General features: G+C 37.6%; 1 protein-coding gene across 1 annotated transcript; it reads left to right on the top strand.

Moving 5' to 3' along the window:
* The first annotated feature begins 9015 nt into the window (after nt 1-9015).
* Nucleotides 9016-13568, top strand: LOC109069943 (somatostatin receptor type 2-like). Its single transcript, XM_042734747.1, has 2 exons — nt 9016-9743; nt 11639-13568. The coding sequence occupies exon 2, from the start codon at nt 11706-11708 to the stop codon at nt 12846-12848; it is 1143 nt and encodes a 380-aa protein (XP_042590681.1). The 5' UTR covers nt 9016-9743; nt 11639-11705; the 3' UTR covers nt 12849-13568.
* Nucleotides 13569-20939: the final 7371 nt, after the last annotated feature.

The raw sequence follows: 20939 nt of genomic DNA, 5'->3' as shown, positions 1-20939 counted from the left end.
ATATAATCTATCCCGGATAATGTATATTTTTATTATTTGTTTTTTTAAATATATGTTATTATATATATATATATTGCTACTTTTTTTGGGGGGGTTGCTTTTTTCTTTGCTTTGAAGTAGTGCTGTCAAATAATTAATCGCGATTTATCACATCTAAAATAAAAGTTTTTTGTTTACATTATATGTGTATGTGTACTCTGTAAATTATGTATATATAAACACACACACACATAAAGTATATATTTTGAAAATATTTGCATGTTTATATATTCATATTCTTATATTTTATATTATATATAAATATATTTCATATATAAACACCATCTCACATGCATGTGTTTGTATTTATATATGCATAATAAATATACACAGTGTACACACATATATTATGTAAACAAAAAAATCGCGATTAATCGTTTGACAGCACTACTTTGAAGTAATTATGCCTTGTAACTTTTTGATAATATATTCTGAACTGATAATTCTGAAATTAAATGTTTAGAAACTATTTTATGCTTCTGCTCTCATGCTAATATTTTACTTTTTTGCATGCATAGAATATTTACATATACTCATCCAAAACATTATTTTTTTTAAATTTACATCTAATGACAAACTGTGTAATTCTATTCATTCAAGGGGAATGAATTATTAAAACATTTATGAATCTCAGAGTACCTCCTCTCAAAGGTTTTTTGTGGAAGTTGTCAAAAGAGCAAGTTTTCAGATTAAAGTTTAAGGAGAAACAAACATGCATTCAATTTGAGCAATTTCTGCTTCAAATGTAGAAATGTATAACCACTTGCAGATAAAAACAAATCTATCACCTACTTTAAGTTTGACTCAAGTTTGTTTTTATATTTTGACAGCTTGAAGGAAATAAAGTGTCAGGGCTCTGCCCTGGCAGCTTTGTCTGTGTTATTTTTGTTTAATGTTTTTTTGTTTGTCTTGTGTCTTCACACATTGCTTTGTCTTTGTTTATGCCTGCCATGTGTTCCTGTGCTCCCCCCTCCTTGTTTCCCTTGGTCACACCCTCTTGTTTAGGCCTTGTCTTGTCCTCGTTTCTGTAATTGTGCTCGTGTACTTTCCTCCCTTTATAGTGTGCTGTTTTTTCTCTTGTGTCATAGGGACAGTTACTAACTTGCTGCTCTATATTCCAGTCTTGCCCTGTTATTGTGGTTCCTTGTAGTTTTTGCTCCTGACTTTCTATTTTCTGATTGGTTTAATTCTTTAGTAATCTTGTTAATATCATATTTAGTTATTCATCAGTCTTGTTTCTACTTTTGAACTGTTTAGATTTTATTCTTTAGATATTTTTTCAGTCTAAACTTGGATATTTCCATTATATTTTGTTTTGCTGGTTGGAGCTGTCCCAAGATTGTCCACCCCCGTGCTGTGAAACTGTGTTTTCAATAAATCTTGTTTCACTCACTCTGCATTTGGGTCCCTTCCTGTTGACCGTGACAGTAAAGATGGTCCACAACACTTCTTTGTCTCACATCTGGCCCACATTTAAAATGTTATAAACGTGTTGTTTTTGCAGCAGTTTTATAGGCAGTCAAGGTACAATACAGGCCTATAACATACCTTTCCTTATTCAGTATTCATGACTAAAGGGGAACCTGGTATAACTTTTTTAATCAAAATAAGGGTACGGACATGTATAAATGCATACACATACTCACATTTTTCTTAAAATGACCATTGTTGCCTGTCATCCTGTTAAAAATAAATAATTATACATGTATTAGACAGGACTTGGTGGGAGACAGTATAGGACACATTTAAAATGCTTCATTCCAATGTACAAAAGCCAAAGTGTATCCCATGGCTCCATGACGAATTTGTTTTCATGAAGATTGTCAAAAATGTATACCTCTGACATAAAAAAGATGCAATGTAAGCACACCAAATCTTGCTCTAATCTAGATATAAATTTAGAAGGTTAGCAATAACTCTCACCCACATTATGTACCAAAACAATTTTGAATAACATCTCTCAGGAGGTTATGGGATCATGTCCCTCATTACTCTGACCAAAGGGCAGCATCTATATTGTGTCATAAGCATCTAAACAGAAAATTACTAACTCAGAATCAGCGTTAAACATATGAAATACAATTGAAATAAATCACATGACATAAAAATATAGCAAACATAAAACACATATTACGTAAAAATCCATCTCAAATAAAAAAAGTCCTAAAATTATGCATATTAGCAACTCTAATTTAAATGCATGTTGGCAAATTAAATTTGCTTCACAGTCCTGGTTCTCTATTTTTGTGTCATTCCTGTCCAGAAACATTTTTTTCACTTTAACCATTATATATCCAGTTGATAGTTCAACATACTCTAGTTAACACTACATTTGACCATTTTTAAACAACAAAACTGTCCGCTAGTTCAGCTGTCACTTGTACTGTAAAAGGTTTCATTTATCGCTCCCCAACCTTTGGCTTTTCTCCATAAAAAACAACCTTCCAAACACCTACAAAAGCTATTAAACTAAAACCATATCATTATAATACACTAAGAAAGCCATTAATAAATAAGTTTAACATAAAAAAGAAAAAAAATGAATCAAATACACATTAACAAAAAATAAACAAATAAAAAAAACAAAAACAAGAAAAAAAAAATATTCACACAGTAACAAACTGCCTCATTTTGCATTCATTTACTATTTGGCCTTATTTCTTTACAACAAATTGACAATAAAAAATACCCATAAGCTGATGTGACTCAAACCAGTTTCTTAATGACTCTCTGACAATCAAACATGTTCTTAAAAAGCTAAGGAAGGATGTAGGATATTTAGCTTTTATACTTACATACATTGTGAACAATGGAAATGTTAAATGAACGCTTACTCATTTTAATTGACGGTGTTGATCCAGTGGCATTGCGATGCAGTTTTCCAATTAGCCTAGTGTCTAAAAACCCATTATTTGAAGATTAAACACGTTTCTCTTAACAAATGTCTCATTAGGTTTACTTTATCACTGAATAAAGTCATGATAAACCCAGCTGCACTGCTTTCAAATTGTTTTTCTATGTAAACAGCTGCGATACGGATGTCTTTTGGCGGTTTTGCCGTGTTTAAAAAGGCGGGCCAAGTAAAAAAGGCTTCTCGAGAACCTGCGATTTTATAACATTTTACTGTATGTTCTGTGTGAACAGCCTTTACACTTTAATTCAGTTCACCTTCTACTGCTCCTTTTCAAGTCATAAAAGTGCCCAAAGTTAAAGAAACACGGAAATGCTTTGCTTTTCTCATCACTAATGCATAATCCTCTCTCTTTCAACCAAACGCCGTCCTAACAACCCTATCAGATTTTCCCATTGCTACTTTGTCAGCTTGAAAACAATGGATTTCCTCTCACTGTTGCCCTTTCCTTGAAACCTGAATTTAATTTAAAACAGTACTTCAGAGAGCAATGCAAATTGACATTTGGTTAGAGCTTCATAACACTTTGATACCCAAAGTTTTAAAATAAATGGCTCACTATTTCAAACACTTGTCAAATATACTGGATACTCTCTGTTTCCATACACATTTCAGTTAAATCATTCATCATTTTGACTTATTCTACCCTTTATTCAAGCTGTGTCTGTTTATTGTCATTGCCACAGTTTACCTTTCATCAAGGCTTTTCATGACTTATCTGCTATTGACCTTTAACCCCATATATTCTCAGTTTCTGCTCTTGTTGACTAAGTGCTGTCAGAGGTGAAGGCCCACTGGTGTGTTCACCACTTCTCTTCTGTTAGAATTAACAATTTCAGTTCTGTTAAAGTGGAAGATACTCTAATCTCAGTATTCACGCAGGCTGAATTTCTATTAAAAATTACTTGACTTGAAACCATTTTTATTCTTTGTCAAGCAATTTTATTTGCATAGGCCTACTGCCTGCAAGTGTCAAAGAAAAGATTGTGGGGTTTATCATACCTTTATAAGGTTATAACTTATAAAGTTATGATTTTTGCATGTGTGTGTGTGTGTGTGTGTGTGTGTGTGTGTGTGTGTGTGTGTGCGTGTGTGCGTGTGTGTGTGTCAAACAGTTAGAACTGAGCTCCAGACGCTTTTGTAACAATTTGTTTTGTTGTTTGTTTTGCCACTGTACCTGTAAGAAACACAGCTCTCACGTGAATGCGAACTGGTCATGTGCTATTGCCTGTTTGTCTGTTTGACTAATCAGTCAAGGCTAGCTTCATTCAGCTTCACCCATTCAGATATTTTATTGTGTACACGATTTACCCTTTTTGTTGCCCTTGATGAGTGATTGTCGTATGACTGTTCCTGGATCTGAGTGCCAGAGTCCAGGGGCCAGTTGCATAAACTGCTTAGACTTGTCTTAAAAAGTTAGTCATCTAAATTGTTTTCTTCAAGGCTGGTCATAACTTTTTTTTTTTTTTTAAATCCTTTACAAAGGTAGACTGGCCCATTTTGAATCAGAAAAGAAACAATGATTAACTACCGTCCACAATTATTGGCACCCCTATTTAAGATGTGGTCGTGGACTTCTAAAAATTCTCCTTTTTTTTTAAACAACATAGAACCCAAATGCAAAAAAAGAAAACTCCAACCTTTTATTTAAGTACATTACTTTGGTGGTAAAAAAAAAAAAAAAAAAAAATCATACATTTAGAAAAAAATAAACTTGAAAACATGTGTCCCACAATTATTGGCACCCCTAACAATTCCGCTGAAAATTTTAATTTATTTTTTTTTAAATATTTTTTTCTGTAGTTGCTAAAGTTGGTCAGGGTATCTAGGAACTTTTAATTAGTAATTCATGACCTGGGGTATAAATATGACGTGACACAGAGGTCTAATTCTCTTACCCAATTGTCAACATGGCAAAGACAAGAGAACACACCATTCAAGTAAGGCAGATGTGTGTCAACCTTCATAAGTCAGGCAATGGCTACAAGAAAATAGCCACTCGCCTTAACTTACCCGTATCTACAGTCAGAGGAATCATTAAGAACTTTAAAACAACTGGAACAGTGACAAACAAGGCTGGAAGAGGTCCCAAGTTTATCTTGCCACAACGCACAGTGAGGAGGATGGTAAGAGAAGTAACAAAAAGTCCTAAGCTCACTGTCACAGAATTGCATCAAAGAGTGGCATCTTGGTGTCACAAAGTCTCCAAAACAACCATCAGACGCTCTCTACATGCAAACAAGCTGTTTGGGAGGCATGCAAGGAAAAAGCCTTTTCTCACTAACACTCACAAACGTAAACGTCTGGAGTTTGCTAAGTGGCACTGTGACTTCAACTGGGATCATGTGCTTTGGTCAGATGTGACTAAGATTGAGTTTTTTAGCAACAAACAAAAGATGAGTATGCCGAAAAGCACCTCATGCCCACCGTGAAGTATGGTGGAGGATCTGTGATGATGTGGGCCTGTTTCTCTTCCAAAGGCCCTGGGAACCTTGTCTGATGGTCTCTACCAGAAAGCTGAAGATGGGTCGTCATTGGGTCTTTCAGCAGGATAATGATCCAAAACATGTGGCAAAATCTACACAAAAATGGTTCAGCAGTCACAAACTCAAGGTCCTTCCATGGCCATCTCAGTCCCCAGACCTCAACCCAATCGAAAACCTGTGGGGCGAGCTAAAGAGGAGAGTGCATAAGAGAGGACCCAGGACACTGGATGATCTAGAAAAACTGTACAAAGAAGAATGTTCAAAGATCCCTCTCTCTCTGTTCTCCAATCATGTGAAATGTTATAGGAGGAGATTAAGGGATGTCTTGTTGGCAAAAGGGTGTTGTACAAAGTATTAACATCAGGGGTGCCAATAATTGTGGGACATATGATTTCAAGAGTAATGTACTTAAATAAAAGGTTGGATTTTTTCCTATCTCAACTAGTTCTTAAGACACAACACATTGAATCCTCCTATGCAACTGGCCTTGGTAGCCTCCGACAGCGTGGAAGCTTCTGCCAAATGTCTCACATTGGGTCCTGCACATTATAGACAGAGTATATAGACCTCAGTTCGGTTCTCATCCACCTCGCTTCAGTGGGGTTATTCCTACATTTGTGGGCCCCGAGCAGGCTCTGGTATTGGAACAAGAAGTGGAACTCTCTTGAGGAAGGAGGCCATAGAACGTGTTCCTCCTCTTGAGAGAAAATCAGGGTTCTACAGCCATTACTTCATCGTTACGAGGAAGGATGGGGGGGTTGCGTCCGTTCATAGATCTGCATCTATTGAATCGCACTATCAAATGGTTTCAGTTCAAGATGCTTACTATCAAACAGATCATGTCTTAAATCAGGTTCGAAGACTAGTTTGTCACGATAGATCTCAAGGACGCATACTTCCATGTATCCATCTTTCCTCAACACAGGAAGTTCCTGAGGTTTGCTTTCGGGTGCGAAGCATACCAGCATCCGGTTCTTCCATTTGGCCTGTCACTGTCACCCCGCACTTTCACAAAGTGTGTGTATGCTGCCCTGGCTCCATTGCGACTCCAGAGCATCCGCATACTCAATTACAATGCTCAGTCAGAGCAGATGGAGGCTCTGCATCAAGATGTCATCCTCGCCCATATGAAAGAGCTGGGGTTACGGCTAAACGCCAAGAAAAAAGTGCTTTCTCCACTTCACAGAACCACATATCTGGGTATGGTGTGGGCACAGTTGTCTCCTGCTCGTATCGAAGTGATTCTCACAGCCGTGAGGGGCATGAGGGAAGCCCAGTCACTCACTGTCAAACAGTTTCAGAGACTGCTGGGTCTGATGGCAGCTGTGTCTAACATGATACCTTTTGGCCTGCTGTACATGAGACCCTTGCAGTGGTGGCTCAGAACCAAAGGGTTTTCCCAGGGGAGGAACCCGCTTTGCACGATCAAGGTCGCGCGGTGATGCTTACATGCCTTAGACATGTGGAAAAAATCTTGGTTCCTGTCTCAAGGCCCATCCCTGTAAATGAACTGGCAGGGGGGTCTGCGCTCATGCCTCCTATACAGGCTGGCGCACCAGATCCTCCTGTGGGCTCAGAGAAAGTTCCTCTCTAAGAGTAGTCTACATCCCTGGGCATCTCAATCAGGGAGCAGATATCCTGTCGAGACAGGGGCTGAGGCCCAGGGAATGGAGGCACCACTCAGAAGTGGTGGACCTCCTTTGGAGGGAGTTCGGCCAGGTAGAAGTGGATCTATTCATGTCGTAGGACACAACATGCTGTCTGCTCTGGTTCTCTCTCACGCATCCAGTCCCGCTGGTACAGAAGTGGCTGAGGCTTTGTCTGTACACATTTCCACTGATTGCTCTGTTCCCGGGAGTTCTGGAGACACTACTCTATACCCCCCAACACTAACCACACTCCACTCCCACCCAGAATTGTTCAAGTTGTGGGTCACTCCCACCCGGAGTTGTGGAAGTTGTGGGTGTGGCCCCTGAGGGGGCACAGCTCATAGCATCCGGTTTCTCAACTGAGGATGTTGAGACCATACTCCAATCCAGGGCTCCCACCACGAGGAAACTGTACACCTTGAAGTGGAAGCTTTTCAGTTCTTGGTGCGGACAGCGACTGCAAGACCCAGTCAACTGCCCAGTTGGTACAGTTCTAGAGTTTCTGCAGGAGCGTTTTTCCACAGGGTTATCCCCCTCTACTCTGAAGGTTTACATGGCGGCCATAGCTGCTTAACACACCCTTCTGGGTGGTCAATCATTGGGGAAACACCCGTTAGTTACACGTTTCCTCCATGGCACCCAGTGGCTGAGGCCAGTACAGCACACTAAGGTGCCCTCATGGGGCTGGCGGTGGTTCTGGAGGCTTTGTGCAATGCTCCTTTCGAACCCATTGAAGATGTCTCTGACAAGCTACTCATGCTGAAGACAGTCTTCCTCCTTGCTATATCTTCATTAAAGAGGATAGGGGGCCTTCAGGCACTTTCAGTGTCATGCCTGGAGTTCGCCCCAGGCATGGTTAGGGCATTCTTTACCCGGGACCCGGGTATTTCCCTGAGGTGCCCACCTCTTCGCCGGGTCCCATAGTACTACAGGCCTTCTGTCCTCCCCCCTTCCAGGAAGCAGGCCAGGAAAGACTCAATCTGCTCAGTCCAGTGTGAGCACTGGACGCTTACGTCCACAGAGCTGCCTAGTGGTGTAAGGCAGATCAGTTATTCGTTTTCTTCAGTCCACCTGAGAAAGGGGTTACAGCGACCAAGCAAACCATGAGTCGGTGGGTGGTTGAAACCATCACACTGGCCTACAAGTCCTCTGGCCTCCTGTCAACAATGGGGGTCAGAGCGCACTCTTATCACTCTTATTAAGGCCTTATCAGTGGGCGTGGTCCTCCAGGATATTTGTGCTGTGGCAGGCTGGTCCTCTCCACACACATTTGTCTGGTTTTAGAGTCTGGACCTGACACCAACCCTGACACAAAATGTATAGTATTTACTAGTTACCATATCAACACTATATAGAGAAAAAAGTGCGCAAATTCAAAATTTTCACCGCTGTGAAGCGGAGATTTCACTGAACATTTATTTAATCATAGTAAAAGTACATTTCTGGCTTAAGTAAATTTTTTATCTCAGTTTTTATTATTCATTTAAAATGAGACAAATCTGCTATTATTTTAATCTCCGATCTGTCATTTGTCAATTTAGATATTTTTTTTAATGCTTCGAAAACTAGTAGAAGACACTAAAGTTTTATATTTCAGTTGCGGGAATGTTTTAACAATGTTGTTACACTATTTACTTTAATGAATTTTAATGAGAAACTACGAGAAACAGGTGAATAAAGACTGACAATCTATGTTTAATGTTCAGAAATTATTATTTCAAGAAATATAAAGCATTTTGGCTCGTTTATGTGGCCCGTAGCCTACCAAAGATGGTTGCAATATATATTTGTGTGTGTGTGTGTGTGTGTGTGTGTGTGTTTTATTGACAAAATAATTTAATTTAGGCTAATTTTTTTTCATTAGATCAGATAACATTTTGAGCTGTCATATGGTCACGTTACAAGTTACAACTTACCCCTCAGATGTTATGATGTAGCTACATTCACAACAACAGGTCATCAACCTCTTTAATCTCAAAGAATTGGGAAGATACGATTTCTCATGATATGACTCATTTAAAGTTTCTGGATCTATTCCCACGTGCATTTATTTTAACCAAATCTAATTTTAAGCATTCAGGGATTCATATAAATAATTATGTTGACCCCTGCCATATTTCCGTATCCTTATCGAGACCACACAGCAAAAACAACTGAGTATAGCCTTTCACGTGGTTTAGATGAACGCGTCTCGCGCGCGGAGCGGGATATATCAAGGAGCGCGGGAAGCGCGCGCTCAGCGGATCAGCAGCGCGGGAAGCTGCACTCGCGCGCACGAGGATCTCACTGACATCTCTCATCTCTGACTGAAAATACCAAAGGAATTCGACCGCTGCCCCCGAAATCTCGTTTTCATGACTTGAATCTTATTTTTGGTCTAGTTTAAGTGCGTCATTCGCCTCTTAACAAATGTTTTAGTTTTTTTTTTTCTAAAGAAATAACGATCGTTTGTTATCTGAGGAGAACTGCCGGTGTCCTGACGCACGAACGGACGCGCGCGAGCTTATCAGGAGGCGTCAAGTGCGAGCGCCGTTAATTCTTAGTTGGATTTCGCACTTTGAGCGCACACTTTTGCGGTTATATTATGGTGATCCGTGGAAGCATTTAAAGCTGTTATATTCCAGGAATGGATCTCCAAAAGGTGCCCAAAAACCACAGGTAAATAATTATAATGAAACACATCAGTGCAGTGTTTAAAAATTGTTTATTTTTGCAACATACTAATTCACATCACATGTAGTTGTGAGCATATTATTTAAAATGTAACTTTTTTTTTAATAAAAAGCATACGCTATAATTACGCAAATTATTAATAGTTAAAACAGTTATAGAATAGTCAGGTGGCTGTTTATAGGCTATAACTAATTCTGTGTCCTGTTTTCTATAATAATCCATTATTTGACAATTTATATCGAGTAGCTACCGGCTGAAAAGCGCACGCAGGATATATTTAGTAGCCTATACAAAGAGAAAGACAGAATGGGATGCTTAATTATCTTATTAATTGCTTAATTAAATACATTTACGCGGACTGATCAATCGAGAGTCTTTTTAAGCGCAGGAAACTCTAGGGTTTGATTTAATCTCAACTGGGTTTCTGCAGAGCTGTTCTTTCTCAGTTTAAGATGCTGTGATACTGTGTGGGATGAAGACAGACACGATTTGGATGGATGTATGTAGTCTAAACGGCAGAACAACACTGCAGTACTTCACTTTTATATTAATTCATTCATATGAAGAGCGTTGGGTGAGCTGTAGGTCTACAGCAAAATTAGGTCCGCATTGTTTCTTATACCTGATCTCTGCGGGATCAAATTGTTGTGCTGTTTGCTCAATAAAGACCAATTAAACCAATATTTGCTAGGGCAAAAGTCAATGAGCTGTAGAAACCAGACAGACGAGGTAAAGTCCTTGTTTATTCAAAGTTGCAGATCAGACCTGTGAGCAGAATTGACAATCCAGCAGCGCGTGACCTTAAAATTGCAGGGCAAGTAAAACGAATGACTTTGGATTCCTAATCATTTTTGATAAAAGGGCTGTTTACATTTAGTGATTAAATGTAAACAGCCCTTTTATCAAAACTGATTATGAATCCAAAGTCATACGCTTTACTTTGCATGCATTCCATTTTCACTTGGCCATAGAAATGTCAAATTTTTATTTTGTATATTGTTTTCATTTGTATGTGCTTCAGCAGAACGGATATAAATCCAGTCTGCTGTTCTCTCGCAATATGCAAACATATCAGAAAAATTTTCTGTTGCGTGCTCCATATCGCAATTATTAGTTGAGATTCGTTATTGCTCAATCCGTTAGTGTTATCCATGATTGCTCAATTGCGTGTGGGATTCCCAAACTTTTGTGTGCTGACGTTAACCCATCTGGGGCAGGTTAACAACCATTTACACTAGTATTTGTCTCAAATGCATGAACTGACCAAGTGAAAACACTCATATAAATTCTAAGAGTATACATTATATAACGTTTAAAATGTCAATTTCTAATTATCAGTAAGTCATTTTAACAATGAGTCTGTATTGAGTCTCAAATCAGGGCCAGAGTGACTCTTCCATTAATCCACCCAAAACAAGTCTACAATTATTATGTACAATCTTAAAAATAAAGGTGCTTCACGATGCCATAGAATAACCTTTTCGTCGAAATGGTTCCATAAAGAACCTTTAACATCTTAAGAACCTTTCTGTTTCACAAAACGTTTTTTGTGTGTGTGTGTGTGTGTGTGTGTACGTGTGTGTGTTGAAAGAAGGTTCTTCAGATTACAAAAACGCAAGAAAGAGATCGTTCTTTAAAGAACCTTTGACTGAATGGTTCTTTGTGGAACCAAAAATGGTTCTTCCATGACCATCACTTGAAGAACCTTTTGAAGCACCTTTATTTTCAAGAGTGTATGAACATCGACACTCACATGGTGTTTCTTTGATTAGGTTTTACTTCAACCAAGACAAAAAAGAAGGCAGACGTAGATGAGACATTTTCAAAATGACAAGCTTGGTTGTTCACTCATATCTCCTTGTTTTTATCAATGCACACAGGTTTCGCATTAAACTGCAGACTCTATCTTCATAAGCCGGTGAATAAACACTACAGAACACTGCCAAAATGGGCACAAAATGGACATTTATGTCCAATTCCAACATGTCCCTCCCTGATCACCTCCTCAATGATAGTTTCTTTCCCGGGAACGAGTCTGACTTTGGTCTGGAGATTTCCCCTCACAATACCACTGACCCTGGCTTCGTCCAAATCAGCTCAGCAGTCATCACGTTTGTGTACTTCGTCGTCTGCGCAGTGGGGCTCTGTGGGAACGCCCTGGTCATTTACGTCATCCTGCGCTACGCCAAGATGAAGACCGTCACCAACATCTACATACTGAACCTGGCCGTGGCGGATGTCCTCTGCATGTTGAGCTTGCCTTTCATCGCCATTCAGCTCTCGCTGCTCCACTGGCCCTTTGGATCGGCGATATGCCGCATCGTCCTAACCGTGGACTCCATGAACCAGTTCACCAGCATCTTCTTTCTGACGGTCATGAGCTTCGATCGATACTTGGCCGTGGTGCATCCGATCAAATCCACCAAATGGCGAAAGCCGCGCATGGCCAAAACCATCAGTCTGGCCATGTGGGTGATTTCTCTGCTGGTCAACCTGCCGATTATGATCTACAGCGGTGTGAACACTAAAATGAACGAGTCCCGGACTTGTACCATGTTGTGGCCGGAGCCACAGAACACCTACTACACCGCTTTCATCTTCTACACCTTTTTCATGGGGTTTTTCTTACCACTGATAGTCATCTCCATGTGCTACCTGCTCATCGTCATAAAGGTGAAATCCTCCGGCATGCGAGTCGGCTCCACCAAACGAAAGCGCTCTGAGCGGAAAGTCACCCGTATGGTGTCTATCGTAGTGGTGGTGTTCGTCTTATGCTGGCTACCTTTCTACGTATTCAACGTGACCTCTGTGACCGGAACCGTTCCCACCACATCTGTGCTGAAGAGCACCTTTGACTTCGTGGTGGTGCTGGGTTACGCCAACAGCTGCGCCAACCCCATCCTATACGCCTTCTTGTCGGACAACTTCAAGAAGAGCTTCCAAAACGTCCTGTGTCTTAAAAGAGTCGGCGGCTTGGATGAGATCGAACGCAGCGACAGTCGTCAGGACAGGACTCGAATGGTCAACGACGTCATGTCCGAAACGCACAACGCCGCGCTGCTCAACGGAGACCTTCAGACCAGCATCTGAGGAGGAGATACAAGTCTGATATTAGATGTTACATGAACGTGGTCCACGGAAAGTCTCAGATCACGTGCGCTGGGAGAGATTCAGTATTTAAGAACAACAATAAATACCTAAACGGAAACCAAACCACATTTGGGTGAGCTCGATCTGCTCTGACTCGTCTGATGTATTTAAGCGATGAGCAAACGAATGTCATTTACTGTAAATAACTCTAGTTGCTTTGTTTGGTGTTACTGTCTGAAGAAATTCTAAAGCTGTTGTGTATATTATGAGTGTATGTTCAGTGCCAAAATTGTCTTTAAAGTTCAAAGACAAGCCCTCATTGGGTAAACATGATTTCATTCTGTTTGTGCAAACACAAGGCCCAGCTTGTTAGAGGCTTCTTATTATTCAAGGCTTTTTGTGACGACGGATACTAGATGAGCGAGTGATGCTCGACAAGGCTGCATAGAAAAGGTCTCCGAAATCTAAACAAAGATGTACATTTCTGTGACATATTTATTTGTTGTTATACTTAGAATATCTTGTTTACATTTAAAGATCTTTCCTGGTAATATTTCGCCTCCGGTTCCCAGTAGAGTTTTATTTTGGTAGAGGAAAGTGAAAAGGGGGAGGAAAAGATGGGCTCTGTTACAAAACTTAGTATGCTTCCAGTTCCTGTCTAAACAACATATTCAGGCTGCTCCAAAAAGTGTATGCAGCAGCATTTAAGACAAAAATTAAACACTAAAATTCACAAAAAAAAAAATCCAAAAAAAAACACTAAAAAAAACACAAATGAAAATCACTACCTCATCAATCCATTGTAGTACTAAATGTCTAAATTCCACAAAAACTCAATGGCTAATTTGCACAAATTCATACAATCTCACTCGTACGATTTTGTACGATTTGTCTAGACCCAAGGTTTAGGTCATTTGTACGAATTCATATGAATTGGGGAACTCATGAAATATGTACGATTTTGCAAAAATTTGTACGGATTAGCCACCTCATAAAATATGTACTAATTATCTTGAGATTAGATTGGAATTCTTTAGGAATCAGGAGTTAAATGCACACTAGGTTTTGAAACAGAACTGTAGTCTAATCTTCAGTTCGGTTTAGAGCTTAATCGTTATCAGACCTGAAGGAAGTTTCATTGAATTATGTTGTAATTGTCCAAATGAAGTATGAAGTAACCATATGGCCACTGGCTTTACTAACGTATTTATAATTGTGCAGTTGTTCTTGCCAAAAATATACCTCATTATATAAAACATGAGATCCATCATTCTGTTAGTGATGATGAATAGCATCAGCAGCCGTGCTTTACATCTGCATTGCTTGGAGGACTTTTAAAACAATTATTTATTCTAGCAAGGCTGATACAACGACGCTGCAAGTGCCTTAAATAATCGCTCAAAAAGACACAGAATGAGAGACGCAGAAACCATGTGCATTCATTCACAGAGCTTTAACAATAAACCCTCCACCTGAATGTACAATCAATTCATTTACTATTCTATGCTTGTAAATAAAACGCTAATGAAAATGTCGCTCATTGAGCTGTATAATGTGTATATATTGAGCTGGTATTAACAGAACGTTTTCAGCTCTCGCCCGTTTGAGGGGTTTAGAACATTTTAACATTTGCGAAGGGCTAAAACTGAACTTGTTTACTGCAGTCCGTCTGATTTCTAAGGGTCAGAATCAGATCTGTTACGCTGCAAGTGTTGAAAAGTGAACGAGTTCATGTTTAAACAAGTGTAAACCGTTTTTTCTAGCATGCAAACAAACATATTTTGAAACCCGGGGAAGTATTGATGACAGCAAAGTGGTTATCGCAGTATTCGTCAAGTACTTTGGGTTCAGTTCAATGTGCCTTTGACCGTCAGGCAGAGTAGGGTGTGTGTTAGTGTGTCATGTACTAGTGTTGTATCTTATGTCAGGTTGCCTAGAGTCTCTTGTCTGATGGTGTGGGTACAATATAGCATTTCCTTTATATTAATAACAAATTTCAAAGATGTCCATCATTCATCATATCAAATGTCTGTGTTATTAAAAGAATAGTTCACTCAAAATATTCATATTTCCAAGATGTAGATGAGTTTGTTTCATCATCAGATTTGGAGAAATGTAGCACTGCATCAGTGTCTCATCAATGGATGCTATGCAGTGAATGGGTGCCGTCAGAATGAGAGTCCAAACAGTTGATAAAAACATCACAATAATCAACAAAAATCTTTACCATCAGTTCACACCATTATTGTGATGTTTTTATCAGCTGTTTGGACTCTCATTCTGACGGCACCCATTCACTGCAGAGCATCCATTGCTGAGACACTGATGCAATGCTACATTTCTCTAAATCTGATGAAGAAACAAACTCATCTACATCTCGGATGACCTAAGGGTGAGCACATTTTAATTTTGTGTGGATGAACCATTCGGTTAAATCTGGAAGATTGACTCATTCGTCACCTTCTTCAGTAGATGCTTGAATGAATGCTGTGTATTGTGTGCTGCTTTTCTCTCATAGCGTGTGTGAGTGTCATCTTAAGGATGTAGTATATCTCAATGTCAGGCTTTGCTGAGATGTGCCCGTCATTCCCCTTTTGTTGCTAAGCTGCCACAGCTCAATTTTTGCCCAGTTATTTATTGTAAGGATCCAATTTATTACAACCCACCCAAGCAGAATAATCCTCAGGTCTAATTAAATGATTCCTCTAACACTCTTATTGTCAGGCCATTTATGGAGAAAGCACGATTGCGATTTAATTAAATTGTACAAAGGTGCAAACCCATATTTACGGCTTCTTTCTTTAAGTAGAGAAGGTCTAATTTGTTAGCATGAGTTAATGCATTATCTAACATAGCCTAGTGATTTTTTATATTAATATGGGTTAATGCATTAATAGAAACAGTTATTTGTGTTTGTGTTAGTTCACAGTGCATTTCCTAATGCTAACACAACTTTTAATTTAAAAACATTAGTAAATGTTGAAGATTAAGTGTTACGCATTTAACATAAGAATTGCTTTAAAACTTCAACCAAAATACAAAATATAACAAATGACCATACTGTAATATTATTTCATCTGTGAAGTGCAACTAAGTGATAATTAATATTATGAAGTTTATATATGTATGCATTTGTGGCTGGTAATGACTTTCACTGGGAAATGATCATTTAAAATAATCTGCGGTGTATAGACATATTACTGAGAAATCTGAGTCAAATTTACCCTTCAGCACAACTGACTTACTGTAATGACAAACAAAAAAACACACAAAAAAAAATATACATAACAAGATGCATGAAAAAGCATATTTTTTTTTTTTTTTTTTTGCAATCAAATTGTTGCAGAATGTCTCCCTCTGTTGTCCAGTTTGGGTTTGTTTTATATTTAAAAAGTGAAGGACTGTGGACTTATGTTCAGGCTTTGTATCTTTTGCCTTGTATATGGATAACGCATCATCTTCATGACCTGTAATTATTGACAATTGTTGAGAAACGTGATCAAGTATCTGCCAAACCTTTTTCAGTGTTGTTATCAACAAACAAATGAAATGCATTACATTCATTTACCAAATAAAGACTAATGTGTGAACAATTCGATCTGTGTGTGTGCAATGATGATCAAATGAAGCTCAGTATGAATGTAATGCAAATGTGCGGGCAAATTGTGTTCAGTTTAATATAATATATATTTACTATAATATTATATTTGATCAAACTGTGAAATATAAATTCTAATAGCTGTTTTCTATGTGAATCTACTGTAAAAATATGTGTTTGTTTTAATTTTCAGCATCATTACTCCAGTCTTCAGTGTCACATGATCTTCAGAAATCATTCTAATATGCTAATTTGCTGCTCAAGAAACATTTCTGATTATTTGCAATGTTGAACACAGTTGTGGCGCTGAATATGTTTGTGGAAACTGTGACTAAATGTATTTTTCAGGATTCACAGATCAATAGACAGGTCAAAAGAACTGCATTTATTTAAAATAGAAGTTGTTTGATACATTATAAGTGTCTTTACTGTCTTATTTGATCAATTTCATGCACCCTTGATTAATAAAAAAATTATTAATTACGGTAGCATATATAGGATATATATGGGTCAAAGACGAAAAAGGGTTTAAGCAGTCTATGGTTTAAGCACAAAAACAATAAGTCTAATACATCTTTAAATTGATGTTGTTTCCCCCCCCAAATTTTTTAAAGGGGTCATATAATGGTACATGCACTATAATGATAAAAATCCATCCAGTGGGTTTTGTTTAATCAAGACTGCCTTAAAAATAAATGGAAGTAAACGGGGAGCTGCATTTTTTTCTGGATAAAAACACGATAATGTCTACATTTATCACCGATTTCAGAGTTTTGTGATCTACATGCAGTTAAAAACAACTTTGCCTCAAGTTATTTAGTTAGGTTTGGAAAGTTATTAATTTTTGTAAGAAATTGTGAAAGCTCACGCTTGTCTCACTTGTTGATTTTTTCGGTTTACAATTCTAATGTTAATGTAGTATAACTGTGACATATATATGTAATGTAATTTGAATGTACATTAAATTAAATTAAGTTGTTTTATTGCTTTCAACCCCAACATTTGAGCTTTTCTTGTGCTTCAGGTCAGAACACAGCTCATTCCCTTTGAAATACTGGGAAAAATCGAAATGATACATCTTTAAATACTAATAATTTACCATCATTGAGAAACTGAATACAACCAGCGAATACAAATCAAAAGATGACAAACTGGTAGTGTGCTTTTTATTTTGATAGCACTCAGATAAACTCCACAACAAACAATAACACATGTGACTGATAAGCCTTTATGGATCCAGTAAAACTTAGTTACAGTGGTTAAATATTATGCACTGATACAGCGCACAGTAAAAATACAGTAAAAGTGATATTAAAAAATATGTTGTACAACTTGTAGTAAAGTGAGTAATATAAAAAGCGAGTACAACAGTACAATATCATAAGTGATATAATAGATTTATAATAGCACAAAGTATGTGTATAATACCATAATAAATAAATGAACAACAATAGATGAATAATAGCAAGAAGAATCTGTAATATCAAGGATGGAATAATACAGAATTTAGGAATAAAAAATTAAGAATAAATTAATAGTAAATTATAAAGTAAAATAAATAATCGTGAAATGTTGTTTTATAATAGTATTTGTGTAGTAATTATTAAACAGATTACGACACAACTAATGACACAACACAAAAAATTGCGGACGTGAATTCCAAATTGTGTTTAATTAATACTCCTTAAGTATAATATATGCATGTACACACACACACACATATATATATATATATATATATATATAAAATACAAAATCCTCTGAATCAATCTCAGCTCAAGATTAACATTTTTATTTCAGTTTTCAGTTCTAGCTTTAGATCTGATATTTGTTTGGGAATAGAGGGGTTTAGTTGTGACAAAACCTGACTAATAAAGACTAATTCTACACCGCTTCCCTCAAGATTTGAATACATTTTTTTCAATTAATGAGTAAAATAATCTAAACAACTTGACGATGCTTGACATTTTGTTCTAGAATGCACATTACACACACCCGTGCAGAAAACACAAATATTTGAAACGGTTTTATATTTTTCCATATATGTAAATACATATGAATGTTTGGGGTGTGAGTGTGTGCAGTTTACATTGTACAACAAAATGTATAGTATAGTTATGTTTAACAGACCAGAATATGAGATGCTCCCCCTCAAAACCTTCTATTAATCAAAATTAATAATCATTATTACAACATGAAGGGCAATAATAAACAATGATTTTGTCATGATATTGCTCACTAATGAGTACCTGTGTTTTACATTTCTAGGCTATACATTATGCAGTTTTTGTGTAAAGACACATACAGTACATGATCAGCCTGTGTAAATCATTTTAAATGCAGTCTATAGTATTGTGATTGACTGAAGAAACTGGTTATATTTAAATAATAATAATTAATAATTCCTTACATTTATATACAGGGTTCCCACACCTGTATTAACTTCAAATTCAAGGACCTTTCAAGCACTCCAATTCAAGGACTTGATGTGGGGACAGATTTCAAGTGAGAGCGAGGTTACATCGTGTTATCTTGTAAGATACATTGTTACAAGTTTACATGTCACAAACACAACTAAATATAATACATATATATATATATATAATACAATACACATACTATATATATATATATATATATATATATATATATATATTTTTTTTTTTTTTTTTTTTTTTTTTATATTTTATTATATATATCATATTTATATTTTTTTTTCATGACAGAGATTTTTTTTCTTTTTTTTTTTTCATTTATTTTTGGCCATGACAGAGATCAGATATTCTATTTGTTGTAGTTCCGTTTTGCATAAAACTGAAGAATATTCGGTACATCCTATACTGTATTCTAAAATGATATTAACTTTTGCATGGATTTTATTGTAAAGGGCTTAGGCTCATGTAACCAGAAGCTTTAAGATATAAGAATATGCTTTTTCTTACCTCATGGGTTTACATTATCTTAACAAGCAAAGCAATTCAACATTAATTTCCAATTTAAAATTAGCAGTTTTGTGCGCACATGAACGTCATGTTGAGTGACCATATTTTAGTTTTCCAAATAGAGGTCAGTGGGTGCGGGGGTGGGGTTGGGGGTTGTGGGGGACTTCTGGGGTGTGGTTTGTGTTGGTGGTTAAAGTAGTGCAATGACCATATCCCAAATATCAAAACTGAAAATGTCATTTTCATACCGAAAATACATATTTTACAGTTACTATTATGCTTATTGATCATAAGCACAGCCAAAAAGCTTCCTACCAGTGGCCAGGGGCGTTGCACAAGATCCAGGGCCCTATGCATAAGCAGTCCTGATGGGCCCCCATGCCCCCCCCCCCCATCATGAAAATATCCAGGTAAAATAAAATATATTCCAGACTTTTCAAGGGCCCTCTCTTCCTTTGGGGCCCTGGTAATCAGTACTGGTTTTACCCCCAGTCCGACGCCCCTCAAAGTGGCCCTCCTTCACAAAACTTAACATCTAAACCAAATTAATCAAAATCAGAAACCAAAAACCCACAATAAAAACACTTCAACCAAATTTAATTAAGAAAATCCTGAAACCCAAAACCAACGGGGATAATCAACCCATTAACAGTTTAAAAGTAGCCATAGGAAAAAAATACAGACTTGGCAACCCTTCATTCAACACGAGCTGCAGGAGTCAGATTTGACTGATCACGGGTTGAGGAGAGAAAGATGGCTGGAGGATCTGGTGCTCAACAGATCCTGAGCTTAATGACAAATATCTGATCTTTACACAGAGCGTGCATGATCGCGTAAACAGAAGTGAAAGTGAACAGCGAGCGCTCATTCAAAAGAGATTTAAATAAAAAAGTAAAGTAAAAGCCGAATCCCTGACATTTTGGGCGATTCAAAAATCCCGACTGGAGGCATTTTTTTAGGTCCAAAAAGAGGACATGTCAGGGAAAAAGAGGAAATATGGTCACTCTAACGTCATGGCAATGTACAACACAAAGTACCTCATGTGGGAAACACTTAATGTAACGCGTAAATGCGAATAACTAATGTTAATCAAGCAAGCTAGTACACATAGGCCATGAAGTGTTGGTGAAATAACACACTGACGTGCGGTCGAGCGGCCAATAAGGCGTCTAGGTATTTATATGTCTATGGTAATAAAGAACACATCAGTCATTTTGATGTTCCTAAATCCCAACATCAAAATAAACACTTTCATATTTTTGTTTTCGAAGGTAAAAATCACCCCTAACAAAACAAATGCCATCATAAATGCATGAATCATTTCTCACCAGACTGATTTAAACATAAACGAGGGTCAGTATAAAGCTGGTTTTGCTAAGAAGCTGCTCCTGAAAAAAGGATCGGTACCAACTAACTATTCGTGTTCCTGCTGCACCTCCAGAAGAAGTGAGTGTAACGTTTCATTAACCTTTATATTAATCTTTGCAAATCGCTTGCACGTTTCACGATGAATACGGCTAAATTTTACACTCAGAGTACATTACGGCATGT

The sequence above is a fragment of the Cyprinus carpio genome, chromosome B12 (genome assembly GCF_018340385.1).
Source record: "Cyprinus carpio isolate SPL01 chromosome B12, ASM1834038v1, whole genome shotgun sequence".
NCBI classification, from domain to species: Eukaryota; Metazoa; Chordata; class Actinopteri; order Cypriniformes; family Cyprinidae; genus Cyprinus; species Cyprinus carpio.
This window is presented reverse-complemented; position numbering and strand designations above follow the sequence as displayed.